At 38.1% G+C, this 24,711-nt stretch overlaps 1 protein-coding gene across 1 annotated transcript in view; it reads left to right on the top strand.

Annotated features, from left to right (window-relative positions):
- The first annotated feature begins 567 nt into the window (after window positions 1-567).
- Window positions 568-24,711, top strand: part of TARBP1 (tRNA guanosine 2 -O-methyltransferase TARBP1) — a 39,222-nt gene continuing 15,078 nt past the window's right edge. The window contains exons 1-17 of the mRNA XM_086631573.1: window positions 568-1,417; window positions 1,539-1,636; window positions 2,507-2,576; window positions 3,447-3,595; window positions 4,660-4,712; window positions 6,527-6,624; window positions 7,902-8,037; window positions 9,378-9,474; window positions 10,271-10,360; window positions 12,119-12,257; window positions 13,975-14,071; window positions 14,365-14,540; window positions 17,214-17,311; window positions 19,359-19,520; window positions 21,157-21,350; window positions 22,042-22,297; window positions 22,380-22,568. Of these exons, the coding sequence (XP_086487699.1) occupies window positions 568-1,417; window positions 1,539-1,636; window positions 2,507-2,576; window positions 3,447-3,595; window positions 4,660-4,712; window positions 6,527-6,624; window positions 7,902-8,037; window positions 9,378-9,474; window positions 10,271-10,360; window positions 12,119-12,257; window positions 13,975-14,071; window positions 14,365-14,540; window positions 17,214-17,311; window positions 19,359-19,520; window positions 21,157-21,350; window positions 22,042-22,297; window positions 22,380-22,568 (2,952 nt within the window). The remainder of the gene's footprint in view (window positions 1,418-1,538; window positions 1,637-2,506; window positions 2,577-3,446; window positions 3,596-4,659; window positions 4,713-6,526; window positions 6,625-7,901; window positions 8,038-9,377; window positions 9,475-10,270; window positions 10,361-12,118; window positions 12,258-13,974; window positions 14,072-14,364; window positions 14,541-17,213; window positions 17,312-19,358; window positions 19,521-21,156; window positions 21,351-22,041; window positions 22,298-22,379; window positions 22,569-24,711) is intronic.

Here is a 24,711-nt window from a genome sequence, read left to right as displayed (position 1 = left end):
CAACTTACATTGCCATAAATGGCAACAAGTCCGACAGATGGACAAACTGAGCATCATTTTGTGTATTACTGCCGCTCGATCTTGTGTTGCAACGTACATGGAAGCGTAAAGAGAGTTTCCGAGACACACAATGAAAGAAGCTCACCCCCTCCAACATGGCACGGACACCCAAGACCTCTCCGTTAGGCCTTCTGATGCTCAGCCTGTGAGCACACACGAGGGGATCACGCTTTGTTTAGCAGCCAGCTGGAAACATGCAGACGGATACACACGTCCGTGCACGCGCGGGCCCGCGGGGGTACAGGGCACCGCACCACACTACCCCAGAAACCAGAGCTTTCCAGCGCCTTTCTCCCCAGCCCTCGCGCGACAGCCACAAAGTCCCTGCGACTCCTACGACCGACCCACAGCATCCGCCCGCCCCTCCGTCCGTCGCACGCCCGGGCGGGCTGCGGGGCTGTCCCTGAGGTACCCGCCTCCCTTCCCTCCTCCTCCCGCCCGTGCCTGCGCAGGCGCCTTGCTCCCCCTTTTCTCCCCCCCCCCCCCCCCCCCCCACCCCCGCGCAGGATGGAGGTGGTGCTGGCCGACGCGCTGCTGGCGCGGTGCGCGGATCCCTGCGCGCTGCTGCGGGCCGTCTGCGCGCCGCTCTCCGCCGAGCGCGCCGAGGCGCTGCGCCTCCTGCTCCAGCGGCTGGCGGCGGGCGGCCTGCCGCCGCCGGGCGAGGCCGAGGCGCTGCGGCGGGCCGCCTGGGAGGTGGCGCTGGAGCGGTGCCGGCCGCTGCTGCGCGGCGGGGAGGGGGGGGCGGCGGCGGCGGGAGGGGTGTGCGGAGAGCGGCTGCGGCTGGCGCGGGCGGCGCGGGGGGCGCTGCGGCACTGCGTGCAGCTGTGTGGGGCGCCGCTGGCGGCGCGGCTGGCCCGCGACGCGCTGGCCGAGCTGGCGGCGGGCGGCGGGGCGGGCGCGGAGGCGGCGGTGGAGGCGCTGGTGGCGGCGGCGCCGCGGCTGGAGGAGCCGGCGCTGGTGGCGCGGTGCGTGGCGGCGGCGCTGGCGCTTGTGCGGGAGGAGGGCGAGGGCGAGGCGGCGGCGGCGCTGGTGGCCGGGCGGCTGCTGCCGGCGCTGGGCGGCAACGGCGCGGCCCTGCGGCGCGTCTGGGAGGGGCTGCTGGGCAGCGGCGGGCCGCCGCGGGCCGGGCGGGCGCTGCTGGCGCTGAGCGCCCTGGCCGACGCGCTGCTGCCGCGGGGCCCGCCGGGGTCCGGGCTGGACGCGCGGCTGTGCCCGCGGTTCTGGCGGGTGGTGCAGGAGGGTCTGACGGAGCGGGACGGGCTGTGCCGCAAGCGGGCCCGCTACCTGCTGAAGCGAGCCCTGGACCTCAGCGGCGGCCAGCGCGCCGAGCTGCGCTGCCCCCCGGACGGCGGAGACGGTACGGCGGGGCGGGGGGCGGGAGCGGGGAGTGCGGCTCCACCGGCGGGGAGCGGCGGAGTGAAGCTTGTTCTTTTTTTTTTTTTTGTTTTGTTTTGTTTTGTTTTGTTTTGTTTTGTTAGAATCGAGTCTCTTTTGGTGGTCTGCTGAGAAGAATGAGAAACTTCTGCAGTTTTGGGAAACTTACATTTTGATAATGGAGACTTTGGAAGGAAACCAGGTAGGAGCAGCGGGAAACCCGCGCTCATCGTAGTCATGTGATGCCTTACTTCTGGCACACGTACTGGAAATATTTTTATTGGGTAAAATATTTCCGGTTTTGGTGATTGAAGGTATCTAAGTAAGCCTTAACTGGAGTACTTTTATTTCGAATTTTAAGTATTTAGAACATGACACGTGTAGTTCATATGGGAAAAAAGTGAGAACTCTCCTCTGTCTTTGGAATAATTCTAATTAAAGCAATGGGTTGAACTAAAAGAAAACCCTGGATTTTAGCTTGCTGCAAGACCACGAGTATCCTGCTTCTTAGTGAAAACGAGGCTACTGCAACTTAATAACCTCTTTTGAAAAGAGGGGACTGTGTCCGTATAGTGAAGTGCTTGTGGCCTTGGATGAAAACTATTCAGTTCGACTCGGCAGAAAGATTCCTGTTGACTTGAGGCTTATGTAATTGTGTGATATTGTGGCATTAACTATTAGTTGTGTGACTGCTTCCTTGTAGTCATTTTATTTTGTACATAAGGGTCCTGTAACTGAGAGAAATAGTATTTACCAAATTGTTTAATTTTGGGGTTTTGTGCTCTTCGATTATACTTTTGATGAATAGAATGATTGGTTAGTAGGAAGTATTGTTCTTATGACACAGCAGCACAGAAGTATCAGTTTTTCTTCAGCGCTAACCTGTGATTAAACGTTACATACAAAGTGCCGGGATCAGTTGCACAGTCGTTCCAGGTTTATTTAAATGCAGTTATATTGTCGATTACTGTATCAATGCTCTTGATAGTAAATTCTTGCCCATGTCTAAGTGCCAGTTCATAGGTTTGAGATATAAACTGATTACTTACATTACATCTGATTTGCATTTCAGATCCATGTCATAAAGCCAGTATTACCCAAACTAAACAGTTTGTACGAGCATGCTATATCAGGGGAAAAAGGTAAGACGTAACTTTTCTGAAATATCTCCTAAATGTTAGACAATTTAATCATGCTTTTTTCTTTACTGTTTTAGTAGCAGCTTTTTGTTATGCTTTGTTTCTTAGATTAGCTGTTTTCTGGGTAGCTGCTGCAGTTTCTGTAGATCTGCTGTATGCACAGGTTGCTTGGCAAACACGCATAGGCAATGCCACTCTGCTCCAAGGTGCAACAAGAAAAAATCCTAGCGTATGCTTATTGTTTACTATCTTATCATGAAATAATTTTTTCTGTCAGCAAATCCCACTAAATGGTCCTTTTTCAATATGTTTTTCTTTGCTTAAACTAATGTGAAAATAAAACAAAGCTGGAGATTCTTGGGGTGAGTCATATGAGCCAAGTTACCTGCACAACTCCCTCCTTGGAAGTGAGGAGAGAAGGTATAAAATGAGTGCTGAGACAGCATGGTGAAGGATGTAATGTCATCTTTTGTAGGGCAAAACGGAACACATCTGATTAGGTAGTTTCAAGATGTTAGAAGTTGAAGCTCAGAGATTTATAAACTGGGAATACTGTTAAAGTGTTGGAGGTGAATACAGTTGAGATGAGTTGCAGGAAGAAGGACATGGGTTTTGTATTTGTTAGTTATTTTAGTTGGTAACTACTAAAATTTAGAGGGTATGTTTTGAAAGTCATGTTAACAAGTATATTTTTTTATATTGGAGATTTAGCAGGATAGTTTTATAAATCTAATAGCTATAATAATATTTTTGAAGTGTCCTGTGAATTGACTATGGTGTTGTCCAGAATGTCAGTATATCGTGTGTTAGTATGTTAATCTGCTGCTGTCACTTCTGTGTCAGTTTAGAAGAGTTTGCTTTTGTAACAAACAGGTTGTTGGCTGTTTCACCCATCATGGCACATGTGCATCTATAAACGAATGTTTGAGAGTGAGAATAAAACACTGACAAAGGAAGGAGTTCTTCATTTTCTGGAGCTTTATGAAACAAAGCATCTTCCAAATTCGCTTGGTTTTTCGGAGGTAAGGGTGTTACTGTTACTTGCCAGAAAAAACAGATGTTATAATTTGTAATATATCTTAACTGATTGCCTCAGTAGTGTTGAAATTAGACACGTTCAATGAAAATACCGTCTTATTTAGCTGTGCAAGTGAAAGTGATGTTTTTAAATGATGTCAAATATATAATTACCTGAAAAATGGCCTGGCTAGAGGGAATGCATTTTTGAGTGCAGTCATTCATGCCTTTATTTCAAACTAATGCTCTCTCATTAAAATTAGCTCCCAGTGTATTGAAATTTGTTGCTAGAAGTGGAATTCTCAGAGGAGCGATTGATGCTTCAGATTTTCAGAGCTCCCTGAACCTTTGCAAAACTATTAATTAATATTAATTGATTGAAAAGAGTCTTGGATAAATCTGGTTAAGAGACTTTAAGTCATCTGCGAAGAGGTGACTGTTTCTAGTATACTCAGTATATTACTGTATCTCATTACAAACCACGCTTTAAAATATTCCATATGTGGGAAGAAATATTGCAAGTTTAAAGTTCTTAATTTTTTTTTATTAGTATCATTTGTCAGTTGACTCCCCAACCAGCCTGCACCTTAGTAAGGAATGATCTATGTTATACTATTATTTCTTCCTTCTCTCCTTCATAGAAGAAGTGTTGCCCTCAGATTTTTCTGATTTATACAAATGAAGTCAGCCTCTTGATGACTAACCTGAAATCCATTCAACCTTAAAACGCATCCTTCTACTCGTGTTGGGTGCCTAGTCTTTCTTTTATTTTGTATTTAAATATCTTTTCTCCATCCATTTCCCAAAAGGATTTCTTATTTGCCTGTAACTTTCACAACGCTCTGTGAAAGGTACCCAGTGAAAAAATTGCTTTGTTTGTTTATTCTTCTGCTCCCTCTTCTCTTTAGTAGTAGAAAGAGGAGGAAACTAATAGTTACTACTTGCAAGAGTGTTCTCTGATTGCTGACTATGTCCTTCTAAAGCCTAGTGAAATAAGCCTTGTTAGTCTCTATATAACAGTTGCCTTGCAAGTGTACATTTAGCCATCGTTCTTGTTTTCTTTTATCAGTTTGTTATTGGACCATTAATGGATGCCCTCTCAGAGAGTTCCCTCTATAGCAGGTAAGCCACCAATTTTATTTTTTTTATAAATATATTGATAATTGAAAATATATTCTAATAATACCCATTTGAGTATGTGAGTAAGGTCTTGGATAATGGAAAGCACATCAGTAAACAGATGGTGTTGCTAAACTCCCTGACAGGTAAAGAGTTTTCCAGGAAAGGTGGGTGACTGTGAGTAAGATGAAGTAGGTTCAATTTTGTCCTAGTGATAGCAACATAGGGACGCCTCAAGGTCCTATTTTATATCTGGTGTTGAAATACTATTTTGGAAATAAATTGAGATATGATAAATTAATAACTTTAGAAAATAAACACAATTTTGCAATTTTCTTGCTATACAGAAAGAGGAGGCTGCTCTCACTATTACCAATTCATAACTGATAACGTGTTTTTTTGCCAGTGCCTGATTATCTTTTGCAAAATTGACATTTTTTCACAGGGGACTGAGGTTGACAGATGACAGTGGCCTCCCTTGGTGTGAATACATAAAGAACAGATAAAAGTTTGAGGTGTTGCAAGTTGCTACGCATTCAGTATACTGATGGCATTCAGTCCTTTATTCTACTTGCATGGAGAGTACTGAGAATGGGCAATGAAGTGCTGAATACACTTCATGCACTCAGCATTATACCAGATGCGATGGCTTGGGTGATTCAGCTAGCAATCTGAAACTCAATTCAGAAGTGTTGTAGGAGCCTTGACTGGCTGACCTTGTTAAGCAGCTAGGAAAGTTGACGCTGTCTATATGCTTTTTTGGGGGAATAAAAGCATGACTGTTGCTTAATAAACAGGTGATCAGTTTGGATTGGGTGATTCTGGATAAAGTGTAGTTAAAATAGGTTGTTTCGTCTAAACACAGCAGGACAAATGTGACCTCTTTGGGCTTTAGCAGCAGTTGTGTGTTTCTCATCTCGGTTAACTGGCTGCAGTGTGCTTTCCATGGGCGTACACTGATGGCAAGTCAGAAATGGAAGCGAGTGCTGAGTGTTTTGGTGTGTATGTTAGAGCTGTGCTGGATCGATGCTTCATAATCTTAGCTTCTGTGTTTCTGGTAAAAGCGTTGGAGTATGTAGAGGAGGGTGCATGTTTGAGAATACCGAGAATATACAGAGTTTTTATGGTTAATGTCAGGCTGTATGAGAGAAAAGTGTAAAATCTCATGGCTGATGATAATCCTTGATAGCCAGGATCCTGAGACTCCTGATTGGACACGAATTGTCTCTGTTGGTCTCATGGGAGAGTTTCTTGTGTCTTTACTTAAAACCTTCTGTGCTGGTCAGTAGTTTTTTGTTTATACTGACTTTATGATCTTGCTCCCTTGCAAATTACCTACTTATGTAGGTAATTTGTCTTTGCTGTTCTCTGGATCAGACTGGTCACGTCCCTGCTGCGTACCACTGATGTTGTCCCTGGGCCCTGGCAGCCTGCTTCTGTGTCATTCTATGGGTGCAGGCGTGGGGTTGAACTGACCGTGCCCTTTCTTACTGTGGGCTCAACGTCAGATGCTCTCAAGCCAGAGTAACTTGACTTGAGGCTGTGCTTGAATGACGGAGTGTGCTGCCACCATATCCTTGTAGGTGGCCAGGGAAAGTCCTGTGGTTGCGGCTGTCCCTATCCTCTGTGTTTGCTGGGTGTTGCTGGAATACTGGGATAAGTAGAGGACACAATCTTTTAGCTCTATCTCTGTGGCCTGTTGGAGCACTCTCTGTAATGAATTAACCACTGAATTGCACTTTGGTTTTGTTTAGGGGCAATCCTACTTGCAGCTGTTAACATGCCAATTGTGTGTTTGATGTTTTAAAACCCAACAGGACACCGGGTCAGTTGATGGGAGCCTGTCCTCCTTTGGGAATGAGGCTACAGAAGTTTTTGGCTACTTATCTCATGCTTCTTCCAGAGGAAGAAAAAGGTATGTTTCAATTTCACCTTGATCTTTTTTTAAATAAAGAAACCAAATAAAAACCATGGGCCTGTTTTCCGTATCTTGTGTAAACATTTACCAATGTTTTTCTACATTACTTGAGAGAAAAAAGGAGTAGTTCTCCTTGTGGTAATGGAGTTTCCAGAAAAGAGAGAGGCCTTCAGAGGCTTTGAGGGATGCTGCAGTATTAAGCTACAGAATTGGTTTAGGGGCAAACTGAAGTAGACTTACGTTTTTTATTAAAAAAACACAGCAAACTCATAAGTTCTGAAGGTGAGCAGTATTTGCTTATTCTTTTTTCTTTATTTGTTGGTGTACATAATACTATGTCAAGCAAAATCTTTAGAACTATTCTTTCTTATTTTTGTTTTGGAGGTTTTGAGGGATCTTGGTGTGGGTTTTTTGGTTTAGGTTGGTTTGTTGGTTTTTTTTTTTTTTTTTTTTTTTTTAACCTATCTGCCAGACTCTTTTGGCCACAGGCTGTGTAGTTAGGCATTCAGAAGAGCCAGTCCAGGGCTGAAGCTGAGTAAGGATTCTTTTACTGTGAGATTGAATGGAGAAAGATTTCTGAGAGTTTTTGCAAATTTTGGTGTTAGTGTAGGCTGAAAAGGAGCAGCCTTTGATGGACCAGAATTTAAAATCTGGTCTAATTGGATTAAATAAGGGTAGAACCAACTCTGTTCAGTGTCCTGTATCTTCAGGTACGTATTCTGGTAGGAAACACCTTACATGCTTGTAATGCAGTAGATGCCCTGTTTCTCTGCCCTGTCCCAAGGCATGCATTTTGTCACAAAATTGACAAGTCTGTTATTAGCAACCCTGCTACTCAGTGACCTGCTTCTACAAATTGTAGCTGTGCTGCCTTGTTGAGGCTTGCTTTGGCCATGCCAGCATTCACTAAACTGGTTGAATCACAATGTGCTTTCATCTTCCATCACACGGACAGAGTAGTAGCTTAAAAAAGGCATTGCCTAGTACTCGAAACAATCAGAGTTAAAATTTCATTGCTGAACATGGTGATTAATGCAGATCACCAAAGCCAAAATTCGATTTGTTTCTCATTATCTCCTCATCATGTTACCTGACTGACAGACTTTTTCGGAACATACATTTTTCATTGAAATAATTAGGAAATTATTCTGTTGTCTTTCATTTAATTTTCAGAAATGATCATAGCACTGTCCTTCTGGGATCCGTGTCATTTAAATGCATTGGAGAACAAGAAATGACTCTGGATTGTTTGTTTTGTTTACTTTTATTTTAAGGTAGTTTCGTGTTAAAATTTATTCAGAAGATGACGAGTAGGCATTGGTGTGCCGTTCCCATTTTGTTTCTTTCTATGGCTCTGGCATATATCCCTGTGTGTAAAGTACTGGGCGCTGAAGGACTTCATGCTTTAAGGTAGAATGTACACTGTGTTGTGCTCTTACAGACTTCTTGTAAAGAAACGTGCTGAACATCTGGAGAACCAGGACTTAATTCATGTTTGTAATTCTGGGAGGATGTGGTGGCTGTGCATGGGAATGAAGGTTCTGTCTCCTTTATTCGCAGAGGAAAGCTATTTAAGAACCAATATGTTTATATTTCTGTGTGACTTAAAAAAAAAAAAAAAAAGTGTTTTGCATTTCATTCCTTTGTCGTCGCTTCTTTTTGGGTATTGTTTTTCCCTGGTCTTCCATACTTCCTAACTGTTAAATATCAAACTTCTTACTTTTCTTCTAATTCCATTAACACCTAGCTTAATCTAGGTATGAGGCTGTATCAGAGGACAGCCCACAAAATTGAAAACTGAAAGACTGGTAAATAAAAGGCTAGGTAAAAGTTCTTGACATGTGTATTGTCCTTAATCACACTGTTTCCTAAGTGTCTGCTTTCACTTTCTAGAGCTACTAAAAAAAATCAGTAATTATTCCAGTTTAATCAAATTGAGCTTTGAAATAAAATCTTACTGATGATTGAAGGAATATTAGATAAAAGCAGTTTACAAAAACAAAAGGCAAAAAAGTCAGACACACTTCTGCCAATAAAAGATCATCGAAGGTTTCTTCCAGTTTTGTGCTGGAGTGAGAATTTGATGAAAACATTGCATTTCTGTATCTGTTGCAGATAGAAGTGCAAATATTAAATTATCAGTTTGAACTGATGTGATCATGGGGATTGTTTCTTTACTTTTGTTTTGTGTCCCCTCCCCCGCCCAGTGCTTTTTATCTTGTCAGGTATATGCTTATTATAGAATCATAGAATGTTAGGGTTGGAAGGGACCTCAAAGATCATCTAGTTCCAACCCCCGTGCCATGGGCAGGGACACCCTCCACTACACCAAGTTGCCCAAAGCCTCATCCAACCTGGCCTTGAACACTTCCAGGGACTGGGGCATCTACAACTTCTCTGGGCAACCTCTTCCAGTACCTCACCACCCTCAGAGTGAAAAATTTCTTCCTTGTATCTAATCTAAATCTGCCCTCTTTCAATTTAAAGCCATTGCCCCTTGTCCTATCACTACATGCCCTTGTAAAAAGTTTTTTATTCAAGTTTTTATACCAATTTTGAAGGTACATATAGCAGTAGTCTTGGTTCCAGATTGTATGCTGTCCGATCAGGCAGTGATTGTGTTATACTTCATAGAATATGCTTGTTAGATACAATCTATTATATTGAAAATGATTAATAATTAGCAAATACATTAGAATATTTAAACTTCCTAAGTGCATGTTTTCCACAGCTATTTTTCCTCTTTCTAGAGATGTCCTCCAGTGTACAATGATAACACATCAGATTTTGTTACGTGGAGCTGCTCAGTGCTATCTTCTTCAAACAGCTATGCATTTGACAGACGTGGTGAGTTTTGTTTTGTTTTTCTTCTGGTGTAATAGAAATACACTAACACTTTTACAGAGTAAATAGGATTCAAAAAACTGCTAAATATGACATGGAACAACTGATTTACTGGATTTGCAATTCTTTTGTAGTGACTGCTTAAAAAAAATGTACTATATAAGTATGGGTATGCTTCTGTTAACTTTGTTTTTCATAAGATAAATATAACATAAGATATGTTTCACTGCATAAGCTCAGCTTTTAACAGATAGAAACTAAGCGGACTTTTTTGAAATACCTAAGAGAATAAAAGTATTCTTAATACTGGAATGCTAAAACTACCATTGATGTTGAATTGGCCAGACCTTAATTGTTCAGTAGTCAAAGTATTCACGTTTTGATTATCTTACAACATGCTTGCTTTCTAGATTAGTAGACTGTCTTCCATGTTGTGTGTTATGACTACAAACTTGTCTGAGCAGAATTTCCTTTTGGAAATACAGAAACAGTACTTATTCATGACTCTTACTCATTTATGTACATTCATTTAAAAGGTGTCATCAGTGAATAACACCATTCTTCTAGTAATTCATTACCTTTCAGATAGATTTTAATACTTGAGAAAATTAAATTATATGACTTGGTAAAGATAAGTTGGTCCAAAAGACGCAAAAATGAGTCTGTCATGGAAAGGAAAAATTGAATTTCTTCTTCTGAAACTTTTGCTAGATAATAACAAACTCCTTGAGTCGTTATAACATCTGTTAACTGTTGTATATTATGTTGACAACTATTAATCAAGATACAATTTCTTCAGGAGAAAGTGTCCCTCCCAGAAATTTCAAGCTTTCTTCTATCCCTTAGACCAGAGGAGTCCCTGAGGAGAGACACTATGTTATGGATGGAGGTGAGAACTGAAGGTGGTTTTATGTTCCTTGGACGTTTTTAATACCTATGCAAACTTAGGATTTATTATTGCTCTTTATTATTTAAACAGTTAGCTACTTTTTCATTGATACATTCTGGAATTTCTGGATGTGGAGTCCTGATGGGTTTGTTTCACTTGAAAGCTGTGATTTTTTTTTTTTTTTTTCTTTTTAATTTTTTAAATTCTATAGAGAGGTTAATGTTAACTCTAAACAAATTATTGAGCAGATTCAAAGTGAAAGAATTCCAAGTGGTTGAAGGTAAGGCAAAATGGGCAGGGAGAAAAATAAGACTTTTCCTTTCTTCATGCAGAAATTCTCAGTTCTGCAGAAGAAAAAGCTCTTTCTTGAGGCAGACTTTTTGAACTCCTTCAGAGCTTGTATGCCCTAGTTCGTTGTGTTTCCTAGAGTTCATCTCTATTTTGCAGCTGTTGGGTGTAACCATATTGAAATGCAAATCAGAATCAGGTCTTACTCAGGCTTTTCATCCCTGAATACTGGCCCTTTAGGAGACTTCTGTGTGTTCATCACAGTCCTAGTCTTCTACATCCTTTGCCAAGACTATAGAAACTAAAATCACTATTGGTAAGCCTGTAGTAGTATCTGTAGTATCTCCCATCAGGAATCCATGCTCACTTCTCTAAATGGTTGATAACTTCATGGAGAGAGTGCAAAGCAGGGCACCTTACAGAATCCAGAGCCATGATTTGGGCTTCTTTCTCTACTTTTGCTAAGGATAGCAGGTGGATGTAACATCCTCAGCTGAAGCAGCTCTTGCTTGTCAGATTGTACAAGCATTTATTCCTGTTTATTACGCATATTCTCTTTGTGGCTGCTTCCTTCTCTTTTCCCCCCAACTATCTGTCTTAAAATTTCATTTAATGGAAAAGTACACGTATTTTGTAAGTTTGCTGTATCTTTAAAGGGATAGTCTGCTAGTACGATGCATGCTTCCCCTTCTTTTAGTTCTGAAATTACTGTCCAAGATAATGTGGATCCTGAGACTCTCCGAATGGACCAGTATATAGGCCAAAAAACTGTGTAAGACCTGTCTCTGATTTATGCCATATTTGGATGAACCCAGCACTGGTAGGAATAACAGGATAATATGAAAGGGAAAAATGTGCCTACCATGTAGAGTGAGACTGTAAATTGTAGATTTCCAGATGATGTATGTTGTATGTCTTTGCAAGATGCAAAATGCTATGAAGAAACCTCGAAGAAGAAATCATGTTGTATATAGGATATTCTGGAGCCAGCTGAATAAGTAGCTGTAACTTTGGTTAGTTGTACAGCAATATAATGATAAGTGGGTTTTTTTGCATAGTGTCCTCTTGTTATGTTGCCCTTTGCATCCTATTCTGTGGATTTTTGGCATAAAAGTTAAAAAAATAAAATACGCAGCCCTTGCTAGATAACACTTGGCTGTGGGAAGCCCTTTTGAGATAAGGGAATTTTTACTAGTCTTATTTTTAAGAGCTGAGTTTTTTCCTTATATTGATACCACTAATCTTTTTTTTGATATTCTGGATTACTCTCTAGAAGAACCTTTTTTGGTGTTAATTACAGGAGGGTAGCCTGCTCAGCCTCAATGTAGGTATGGTTAAATACACCTCACAGTGTGGGTTTGTTGATGTTATAGCTCATATTTACCAACATAACAGTACATTAAAGCACTGTTAATGTCAGTATAGCACTGACAGGTATGATTAAATAGTAATGTGCTGATTTTAATTCAGCTTTGCAGGTGGTTGCAAGTGAATGACAGATGCTTCAGAAAGTCTATAACCTCTGATTTTGAACCTCAAGAGACATCATCATTATGTCAATATGTACGCAGTCTTGTGGGAGAGTACCTTAAGACACCAGCATCTGAAGGTAAGTTGAATGTTTATTCAGATAAAAAGATGTTGAAGATAATTTAAACAAAAAAATTACAAAAATAATTTGGATGTCAGAAGAGCTGTTTGTTTATTTATATTATACCTATTCAAATTCTACTTAATTTGTGGTATTCATGATTCTTAAGTTTGAACTTTATTTTCTAATCCTAGTTTTCCTTCATAAAATACAGTCCCGCAGTATTAATTGAAAGCCTTAATATTCAGTTTTAGTGCTGCACTGATGCTTGTCCATTAGATTTCTTTTGTTACTTTTTTGGTGGTGTGTGAAAATGCTGGAGTACGGGGGCAGAGGAAAGCACAAGGGAATGTGAATAGATACAGGTTTTGTAGCCTTTCTCAGCAGAGCTTTGCAAAATGACTGAGTATATTTATGGATAGAGATGCCATATAGTTGCACAGCTTGGCAGCTCATTACGTACCTTCTTGCCTAGTCACGTTCTTTTGATCTTGGACTGCTTGCAGCAGATGAGCTGCCACGTGTTATAACCCAGGAAGGTCCTTTGTATGCTGTACAAATATGCATATCAATTCTGAAGGGGCTTCTTTCTTCACTGCCACGTTTTAAATTATTATAACTTTAGTTCAGAGTTTTCTTTCAGATACATCGAAAGGAATGACAAATTGACTTTTTGAATACTTTAACTTTTATGTGGTATTCACTTATTTGCAACTTAAGTACTGCAATCATACCAAATTTTATATAGTTTTATAATGTCAAAAGTCAGAAGTGAAAACTTTTTTAATATTATACTTACAGGAGATATAAAAGCTAGGCCAGAATTTGCTAATGATAAATAGATTCAGAAGCTTCCTGCAGCCTGGGAAATTTTGCTTGATTGTCTTATGGTTAGAAAAGTTGCAAGCAAATTTTGTCTGTTGATATTCCAAGGTAAATGCTTTGCTAAAAAGTTTGGCACATCTTCTCTCCGTCCTGAAATGTTTGTTTAGTCCTTGGTCTGTATTATCTATAATTCCATGACAAACATCTGTTTCACTTCTAAAAAATTATGTTTATAACTTCCTGGTTCGACATGAATCTTGGCTTGTAAGCAGCTCTGTGGGGGGAAAAAAAAATCAACCATATCCAGCTGCTTGAACTGGACTTCCAAAGTGTGTTTTGCTTTCTGAATTCCCAAAGCTAAAAACATACCAGCCAAAAAACCCTAAAACCAGCTTATATGCTACTATTTAAGAAACATAAAAGATCAAAGAAAAGAGAACTTCAGTTAGTGTTGTTTTCTTTATTTTCCTTTTGATAGAATAGTTTGTTATTCATATAACTTTTAGCTGGTCAAAATCACAGCTGATGTTTCTGACAAAGCATGGTGGAATTATGTTCTTGGTTAACTTCTTTTAAAAATACATTAGCATATTCAAATGCAGTAGAAAAGTCTATTGGGAGCTACTACGCAATATATGCTACTACATAATATAACACATTTTCTAAAATTGATCTAAGCATGGAGGCCAATGAGATTAGCCCCTTTGAGGCATAAAGGAAAAGCAATTGTGTTTGAGTTTAGTTTATATCTAGATAGAAGAAGGCAAAAACTTAGTAGTAATATTCTTGTTAGCATTAATTATTGTTATACTACTAATTTATTTTAATGAGTTACAAAACCAAAAGTTTTAAAAATTAATATGAATATATTTTTTAAATACTGTGGAAACCTTAAAATATCTTTAATCAGGAGAAAATTGCTTTATGCCTGACTGGTTTGAAGCTAAGCGTGTTGCAACAATGATTCTGTTGGCTGCAGACGTGGAGCAGATGAGGAATAAATACAGGTAAGTATGAACTATTTTATTTTACATTTCTCTGTTTTTCAACCCCCTCACTCCTGAAGGATCCAAGAAGCCTGATCAAGTCAGGAAGTTGTCCATTTTTCTCTGTAGACTTCTGGTCAGCCTCATCATTCCTTATACCTTGTCCAACTGTTGCTGCAAACATGCTGGGTAACATTTCTAAAGATACTTCAGTGACTTGGAAACATATGTCCTATTTATTTCCGTAAGTGACTTCAGGACTTAAGGCAGATACTCAGAAGAAGACTTTCTTTTTAATTTTTGTTTTTGTGTAGTGGAAAAAGCAACATAGAATGGATTGAACTAGAGGCTTTCTTGAACCCTCTTCTGGATGTCTTGATGAAACTTGGCAGTAATGCTTACATACCAACACTGAAAACAGATAAAAGCCTACAGCTTCTCTTGAAGTTATTGCAGACCCGTTCATTAAAATGTTCCAATACACAAGATGGTTAGTGATATCTTCAGTATACTGTGTCTTATATTAATTATAGTCTAACTAAACCTAAGGTACTTACTGTTTTAAGGCTATGTTGTCAAATTAATACTAGTCTAGAAGTGTTAAATGTGAAAGTTGACAGTCTGACATTCCTGTTATGAAATTGAGCTGTGGAGCTACAGGAGCGCTTCTGAAGGTGTCCCAAGGACTGGGAATTGAGAACATGGAAGGCTTCTGAGAAAGCGGTTGTCATCTGTTAGGATTAAATTAGCAGTAAAGTTAAAATTTGGAGGGTGTGACTGTATTACAAATATTTATATGCCTATGCTTTGCTAACATGGGGATTCCATAAATCATTTAGACACTTCAGAAAGAAATTAGCACAGAAACCCAGCCTAACCTGCGTAGTTGCTTCAGGTTTGACCAGAGCCTTTCCTGAGTGCATGAAGTGGTTCTGCTAGACTTACTGTTTACTGAGTTGACTGGTAGATAATTTTGTCTTAACTAATGCTGTTTAGACTGCAAAAGACAGGATGCCTTTGATAGTTTTCACAGTATTAGGCATGATTTCAGTAGGCATACCTAATGGACTTGCTTTAGTTTGACCTTGGTTAGGAGCAAGGAGGTTGAGGTACTCACTTAAGCATAAGCCTGCTGATCTGACTGTCCAAGAGATTTCATCTCCCACAGATTAAACACTTAAACTTGTAGACCTTTCAGGAAAGTCTGAACAAAAGTTATGGAGTCCTTACTATTCATTTTGTTAGAACTTGGTCAGTTTGTCACCAGAGTAGACTTGTATTTTTTTTTTTTCCAAGAGCAAATGAAGAATTGCAGTATTATTTTAATGAGTTAGGATGCTGAACTGGAACAAGAGAGATCTTGGCATTCGATTTCTGCTTCCCTAGATTATGTGGGGATTTTTTTCATTGTTTTTGTAACATGGAATACAAGAGTGGTTTTGGAGTGGGGGCCACAGATGTGGGCTGTTAGGTGAAAAAAATTCATTTCACGTTCTGCATCCAGGTTTAATGAAGATGTCTAGATACAGCCCTGAAGTAAATGCTTAACCTCATTTTAAAAAGTGCTTTGTACATTCATCCCCTTTCTGAATTTTAGCTGTTTGACTGAAATATGGAGCAGTAATTATGCAGGCTGTTAAAGTTCATTTTGTGGGATGGTCTCTGAATTGGATTCCTTCAGATGAAACTAAACTGGAAGATGTGCCCCAACTGCCCATGTCCATTCAGTCTACAGCACGAGGCTAGTACAACCCCAAAGCCGAACCCTACAAAACACGTGCGAGTGCATGTTAGATTTTTAGTATTGAGAATTTAACTCTGTGAATAATTTCCTCGTGTGCCTTATTTCCTTATTTTAACCAGTAAGTCTTTGCTGGTTTTTTTTTTCGATAGTGTTACAGAGCCACTGGTAGTTAATTGCATTTTGTCCAACGTGTTTATCTGAAGAATTTCTGAATATTAATTGCAGAAGATGTTTTAGTGATTTGAGACTTACGAAATATGATAGTAATTTGTTTAGATTATGTATGTCAGATTATAGAATCATGGAATCATAGATTCTATAATCTGACATAGTTAAACTGTTTGTTCTATACAAATCAAACATTAGAAATGCAGTCCAGCGAGACATTTTAGTAGAGAACATTGAAAGTAAGTACAGTATAGATTTGGAAACTTCTAGAAATGTCTCCTTGTATTCCTACCTTTTGAAGGTCTTCCATTTCATCGTAATTTCACTACACGATGTGTAACTCGGGGTCAACTCCAGAAAACATCAGCAGATAAAAGCTCTGGGTCACTCTCCTAAATACTGAAACTGATGACTGATATTTTTAGAACAAGGTGGTCTATTATCTACAGATGATTATAACTCCATTGTCATATTGATATACTGTTTCTTTGGCTTTCAGCTTAGCCCTTACCTTTGAAGCACAGACTGACGTGTGTTCGTGGTTAAACACGTTTTGCCAGTGACCTGCCTCCCTTGTGTAGTAACTTGTGTCTGTCTTTCTGTTTGTGTGTTGCTATGCTCATGTGGTATACTTTGTAGCCTAGCCTTCTCTTAGAGAAAGTATTGCATTTTGTGTTACAACCTTGTGTTTTCATTTTCAATGTTAAGCCAGGAAGCTACTTGACTGACATCTTGTGTGATTACTCTGTATCCAAAGCCAAATTATTTCTAAATAGCAAAAAGAAAAGAAAAAACCTCAACCAAAAACCAGTTTTCACTTCTATGCATATTAGAAATGGATAGCTGCATTTTTCTCACATGCAATTAATTGCTGGATATGGACCTTTTGTTCTTTATTAAAAAGTAAGTTCATTAATAAGCTGTTTGTGTAGAGGATTAGGAATAGAAGGAAAGTGAGCACTAAAAGTTGGAAAATTACGCTTTGGTCTTTTGGTTTTGTGTGGTTTTTGGATCACTAATTCATGATCAACCTCAGGAAAGAACATCATCTGGTTTGATTCTTTTAGCCCTACGGCTTACACTAAACAGCTAAAGAGTACAAAGCTGTTTTAAGGTATTCTTAGTTATTTGAATATTTATTACTGTATAACTTTGACTGTAATGTAATTAAATCTGCATGATATAATAAATTTCTTAAAGAACGTGTATTTCTGTATGTTAATACTTTTTTTTTTTTTTCTCCTTACACAGATGGGGTATTGTTTTTTATCTGGAAATCTTTAATGACACCTGTGGAGAGTATTCTTGAATTTGTTCTCCGACGGCTTACTACAAATGAGTTAAGCACTGTAAGTAATTATTGTGAGGCATGTTTTGATGTGGTTTTGCTTGGTAATTTGATTTACCAGTGTTCCTAATTTTCATATCAAATCTTTAAACACCTGGACAGTCAATTTGCATAGAAGCACTTCTGTTAACTTTTTTCAATGGGCACAGTAAGAATACAATAACAAAAAAAAAAAGAGGTCTTGACATGTAGTCTTTAGTGTCTGTAGTCCATATTCCTTGTTTCCTCTCAAATCTGAAGAAATCGTGTAGGAAAGAAGAAACCATATAGGAAGAAATCATATGGATGTTTAGAGTTTGGAGACTTTCATTACTTAGCCTGGTTAACATCTTTATTGACTATCTTCCACTGTGTGCTCTTTTCTGTGACCAGTGTTTATACCCCAAAGAAACCTCTGACCTTTGAAGCGAAATGGCTTGATAGTAGAGAAGTGTGACTTCTTTAAAAATTCAATACGATGTTGAATGCATCGAAGAACTGCACAGCTTTTTAGAGAGAGAGGAGGTACATGTTTCCTTCTCTTCAGAGCTTTCAAGTCATAATGAAAATAGAAAGACACAAGATATGTAAAGTACAACATTTACAAATGTTTCCAGGTGGAGAAAGAGGAATTAGAATGTAATGTTGATGAAAAAAATTATGTTATTTTTGGAAGAAAACAGATTTGAGAAAGAGGGATTGTTGGAAGTTAAAAAGGAGGCTAATTCTCAAAACTCAAAAGCCCAACGAAATGCGAAGTGGGAACTTTGAAAGTGAGATGAAAATAGATTAGGAGTTTCAAGAGAAGAATACGGAGTAAGAGGAAAATGAAAAGTTTTAAGATCTTCACGGTTCTTTTACTTGTGACCTTAAATTGTGTCACCTTTAATTTTACATCATAAAAGGCAGAAAACGGAAGTAGAGATTTAAAGAGAAGATACCAGTTTAAAAATTGTTGATTTAGTAGACTATATTTGGATAAACTGTTGGGAAGAAGGGAGAAGACCAGAAAGATTGGAAGGGAAGAGGAAACTGTAACGAGGAAGTGGACAAAATGTAAAGTGGCATTTTTAGAATTTAGTGAAGAGTGAGTTTAGAAAACAAAACCAGTTTAGGCTTCATGGAGAAAATTGTATGGATAAACGTGCAGAAATGATAATGAACAGAAGTCAAATTTGCTTCTTGTGTTTGGGAGAGTGAAAAATACAAGTTGGAGGGGAAAGAAGGTATGTCTTTCTGTGAGGGTGGAAACTTGGATTGAAGCATGGGGCTCTGGGGTACTTTCTCAGAAACAATATGGAGAGTATAAATTGAAGGGGAAATGCAAAGGAAGAAAATAAATCCAATAGTGGACAGTCCCCAAAATGTGAGTGCGTTGGAAGATTGATTTGAAAAGTGGTTCTGCATCAAAGCAACAGTTAGAGTTGAATCAGGAGAACAGCTTCAGAAGGTAAGTGAAAATTCAAAGGTGGATTTTTCTCTCAAAAGTGAAGAAGGAAAATGTCTTTCTTCATGCGGTTCCATGAGTACGTGGTTTTATATGGGGATGTTTTTTATAATACGTGGAAAAAAGTTGCATATACGAGAGGAGAATAAAAAGCCATAAAACAAGGAAGATACAGCTATGAGATGAAATGTCGTTGGGGAAGAAGTGCAAGGCACACCACTGAGTGTGTACAGGGTGCAGTGCTGTGCGGTGATCCAATAACTGAGTTGGCTCAGATGCTCAAGGCTAGCTCAGGTGTTTTTACATGGCATTCCTGTGGGCCCGGGAAGGAAAGTTAAAGCAAACTTACCAATTAAAAGAAGTGGACATGTCTTTCAGAATTTTACACTGTCTCTTCTAAGGCATACTCCAGAGCCCTAAAACTAAGAAACTGTAAGATGCAAAGATTTTAAAAAATAATTAAAAAAAACCCCACCAAACCCCAAAAATTAAATAAAAGGTTGTTCAGCTTCAATGACAGCAGGCTCTTGTTCTCCTGCTGTTATTGTTACTATTATTTTTCTTTTCGGTTTAAGTTTTCTCCTCTTAATGCTTCAATTTATCTTTGTTTCCCCATTTTTAGGTTGGTGATCTGGATCGTTGTGATCTATACTTAGCTTTAATTCCAGAGATAGTGAATTTGTGCTTGCAAGTCAGCTGGAAGAAAGTGCCATCTATCAAGAATTTCATTTTGTCCCTGACAAATGCATCTATTCGTAATCTTCAGGAGAGAAATTGTGAAGAGGTAACTTAATATTAGTTACAATAGTAAATATTAATATAAAACAAACCAGTAAACATTAATTAAAATTAATATTTTATTTGTAATACTTAAATAATATTTATATTACATAAATAATTATATAAACATACTATAAACACAACTTAATGTACAAGTATTTGTATTATAAATTTATTTTATTATACATATTAAATAAGTATTATATATAATAAAATAATAAAAAGTTTGTGTGAATATGTATGTGCATATATATTCCCTAATGCATATGTGTCTTTAGTTGGCAGTATAATGTTAATGTAAAATATTTGTAGCTAAAATTTTTAGTGTTTTTGTTTCTTTATAATAGATTTTTTAGAAATCTATATAGCTAAAGTGAAACTTCAGTTTTAAAAATGGACTATGTACTCAAAAGCTTTTTCCTCAAATATGAACCAGTCTTAATGAGGAAGTTACTGTTAAATGAAAATGCCTTTTGTATTAATGATCTGTTGAATTTCCAAGCTGGAACATACAGAGAAAAAGAAATTCCAGAACCCAGCATTGCTTTGACTTTTTCATATAGTTATGTTCATTATCCCATAGTTGTATACATTAGGCTAGTATATCTGAAATAGATGCATTTTCAAAGGTAAAGAAATATTAATAACTTCTATAAAAGGAGGAGATTTAAATTAAGATTTGCTGGGTTTTTTGGGGTATTTTGCTTTGGTATTTTTTGTGTCGAATTATTAATTGAGAACAGTTAATAACACATTAAAAAGACTGTATATATTTGATTTGCTAGATTTGTTTTTGCAAGGAAACAGAGCAAGACTGACTTATTTTTTTCTGTTGGTTATGTGAATTACGTACTTATTCCAGTAATTTCAAAGTAAACATTTTATGGTTCAAACTTCGTGTTCACTCTGGGCCTCTACGGCCTTCTTTTGAATTCAGTGGAATTACATTGTCATGATGAGTACATCTTCAATTTAAGAAGAAAAAAGAAAACCTTGAGTAAATGGTGTAAAAGTAAAGATGAGAAAAATCTTTTCTGTGCTCTAGACAGCTGAAAGTAACTTGAAGATACTTAAACGACATTGAACTTTTAATACTATTAGAGGAACTAGATGCTTATTGACTTTTTTTATTGAGACTTTTTTTCATGCCTCTTTGAATACATGCGTTTATCATACAAAATAATCATAGTAGATGCTGTGACTTTTTAGCCTCTTGGAGCAGTTAGCATGTGGTATTCTGAATTTCAACTGCCTTGTTGCATTGGGCTTCTGATTATGTAGACTCGCATCTTTTTTCTAATTGCCATCCAGCAATATCTATAACCTGCTACCTGGCAAGATAGAAGTGTTCCATTATAGTTGAGCTAGGCACCTGCACTTAATGAATAAGTGACTGTAATTTTCAAGATTTGTACTCTTTCTCAGTGTTTGCAACTTGTGATCGATTGCACTGATGCAGCCAAGCAAAGCTATGTTATGCATAGGGTAAGAAAATAAGGAAGTAGAAGGATGCAGAGTTGCCACTTTATGTATCTGAGGTGATACAAATAGGAGGATTATCAAATGTATCAGTAGGTTATTTGTATCATATTAGAAAAAAACGATGCATATTTGTTTATGTATGACTTGGTTTTAATTAGGAGCCGAAGCTTAAAGAACAGATTAAAAAAGTAGTTAGCATGGCTTCACTTACAGCAGTTTGTGAGATAATGGATCAGAAACCTGAAGCACATCTTGAATCTCTGCCTTCTGTGGATGCTCTGAAGAAGTTTATTTCCATTTCTCAATTCAATGAAGTATTAAAGAAGCCATCTTACATTGAAGAAAAAAGTAGGTATGTCTGTGCTATAGCTTCAGTAAGTCTCCAGAATAAACTTGGTTAGTGTGGAGCAGTCATTAAGATGCTGCCTTTTTGTGTTCTGTTCTTTGATAACTTTTTGACAAGATAAAAATGGAGAGTCCTGAACTCAAACTATTCATTTATTTGCTCTTTTGTCTTAACATTCAGGTTTTAGAACATTAAAGCAGCCATAATTGATCAGACCAAAAGTTCTTTTGCCCAGTCTTCTAGTGCTATGAAGCCAGAGTTAGTTTTGAGCATTGCTTATCCTTATGCCAGCTTAAATATATATGCTGCACAAAGCCACAGCAGGTACACAAGCCAGTTTAAATGGAAATTATTTACTGCTGGGGAAGGGAAGCCCAGAGCAAGCCTGAGGGCCAAAACCCAAATACTTGGTTAACAAATAAAGACAGCCAGCATATAGTGATGTTTCCATTGAATACTCTCCCAGATGTTTATGACTAATGAGACTGTTCAAGCCCAGAACTGAATTTTCTGTGTTTAAAAACACTTGATTTGTAGATTTCTCTTCCATGAACCTGTCCAGTCTCCTCTTGAGCCTGTGTAAATTTTAGTGTCTTGAAGTATAGTGTGTTTGCACAATTAAGCTGTTCCTGGTGGAGTAGGAATGTGCAGGATAAATTAATACAATATATATTGAAGAATAATATTCTCCTTATAGCTTATGTGAAGAAACAACATCTCAAGGATGGGGGAAAATTGTTGCACGCTATATTCGTGACCAGTGGATTTGCCTTCGTTTCATTTTAAATTCATTCCCAACACTGACTCAAGAGTTTGAAGAAACTTCAGAAATGTCATTATCTACAGTTGAAAGGTCAAGAAAAATTCTAGAGTCTGCATTAGAAGCCCTAACTATACTTCCTTCAGACCAAGTTTTAGCTGTGTTTGACTGCATGAAGGTCCTCGTTCCCAAGGTAACAGATAAAACAACTGCACTATATTAATGGATTTGGGGTGTTTTTTGTCAAACATAACCTTTCTTCTCTTTGTTTTCAGCTGTTGGACTCAGTAGAGTCTCTCTGCATAGAAGCCTTTGATTTGGCTTGGAAAATTATATCCTCTTTGAGCAACACACAGCTAATATTTTGGTCCAATCTAAAAGCTTTTGTTGAGTTCGTCTTTGATACTGCGGTTCTAGCTGTTGCTGCAAGTGCAAAGGGTCAAGCATATGCCAAAATAAAAGAGGTAAGATTAAGAATTCTTTTTTGGGAAGTGTGCATAAATTTTATCTGTATGTAAAAATGTATTTTACTTTTTATTTTTCCTTTAGCTATTGTCGTGAATTTTTTATTTCCAAAAAGATGCTAATTTGAGTCTTAAGACAAAAGATCTGAGAATTAGATTGAGGGTAAACAAATACATTGTTTGTTCTTGTAACACAGAAATGAAAAGTACTATTTACTTGATTTTCAGACTGTTCAGTATCTTCCACATTCAGCAAAACAAGTTTTTTTGGTTTTGTTTTACGTTTCGCACTTCTAATAGTTTAGCCTTAAATGAAAAGTTAGGACCATTCAAAACTTTAATAGATGCTATTGAATAAGCCAGCTTTAACTGCTTATTTGAAGGCTTTTTTTTCCTCTGAGGATCCAGGTGTAGAAAATATAAAAACCATGGTCATCTTAGAGTTCAATTTAATACTGTATGGTAGAGGTGCCTCCATTGTTAAGAAAAAAAATATTTTTTACTCTTTTCTTGTAATGTATGTGCAGCTTTCTGTACTCCAAAAGTTCTTGCGTATGTCATGGTGTTCTTTTTTCATTTCTCATTCAGTACCAGTACGTTGGTTCATCTTGGCTTTATACACTGGAAAGTCATTTTACTATTTCTTTGCTAAATAATCTTTCTTGGGTTTTTTACTTTTCTAGCCTCTGAGCATCAATTAAATGTTTGTGCAGAGCAGTCCATAATGACTGCAAGACTTTTACCAGAGCAGTAGTACGTATAAATTAGTTACCATTATATACGTATGCTTAGGCTTACGGTCTCATGCACTGTTTTGTACTTTATGCAGAAATCGTACTAGGAGAGGTTTCCAGTTTTGCTTTGAAATCACCATAAGTAGCTCTGTCCTCGTAACTGTAAAGAATAGCAAATGTCTCAGCTTTATTTTCAGCCCAGACACTCCAAAACGATTTTTGAATAAAATATAGAAAAATGAACACTTCCTAACAATTTAAAATTGCTGTGGTATCTCCATATTAGCCTGAAGTATCTTAAAATATAGACCCATTTATTCTCTCTTTGTTCTTTTTGAAAACTTGCTTCAAATAGGTGTTACTGTCATCTGTTTTAAACAGTAGATGTTTAAACATCAGTTTTAAACAGTTTGCATTTGTAGTCTTAATGTGGACCCAAGCCAAAATAGGATACGTATGCAAAGATGGTAAAATATCTCTTCAGTTCTAGGAATCTGTTAGCTTTTTCTTTTAATGAATATCTGTAATGGATAATTGTATGCTCAGCGTTGTAGTAACTGATGAGCTGTAGTTAGTTTTTTATTTTTCTTTCATCTTAAAATGTGTTTACATTCTTAGAATTACTGTCTTAACCTCAGCGTTAGTATCTCAAACATGTAAGGTGTATTTTGCCAATGTTGAGAGTCTTGAGTCTATGTGACAGCTATCCCATTGTCTGCAGTGGGACATACCATGACAGCAGGCATCAAGGAGGTAATGAAGTTCTCCTATACTCAACAAAGGGCATCTGGTTGAGCCACCTTCTGCCCCTTCATAAGAAAATGAAGATAAAGCTCCCAAGCAAGTGTCTACTTACGTATATTCTTATCCCACACCTTGGCACTCTCTGTTGCTGTTGACCCCTTGTGCAATGGCTATATAGTTTTAGCTAAAGAGAAAGAAAAAATGGAACTGCCTGATACTGATTTGTCACAGAAGCATAATTTTAATTTTGTCTACCACAGTGCACTCTTGTCTTTTTAATAATAGTTAGAAGGGGTGGAACAAAGGGGTATTTTTTTGAGCCAAAAAAGGTAATATTGCTATGGTAAAATCCAGAAAGGTTTCTGCAGAGGTGCTCAGAGCACTGTGTTCTTAGGCTTCATTTCTTCTGCTGCTTTTTTCTATGTGACTTATTCAAATGTTAATTCCTATAGAACTTAAATTTCTTTAATTTATTTTGTGTGTGCTGGACTTCTACTATGTTAACGAAACAATCGAAAAATATTCCAGGACTTTGAGAAATGGGTAGTAAATGTCATGCTGCTTCTCCTCAGGTGAAAGACAATAGTTCAATTTTGGAATTATTAGGAGAGTTACAATGCATGTCTTTGCACTAAAGGAAAAGTTCAAATTCTTTGTAAAAAGAC

This window comes from Tauraco erythrolophus, chromosome 2 (assembly GCF_009769465.1).
Source record: "Tauraco erythrolophus isolate bTauEry1 chromosome 2, bTauEry1.pri, whole genome shotgun sequence".
Lineage (NCBI taxonomy): Eukaryota > Metazoa > Chordata > Aves > Musophagiformes > Musophagidae > Tauraco > Tauraco erythrolophus.
The sequence above is the reverse complement of the archived record's forward strand: the minus strand, read 5'-3'. Positions and strand labels throughout refer to the sequence as shown.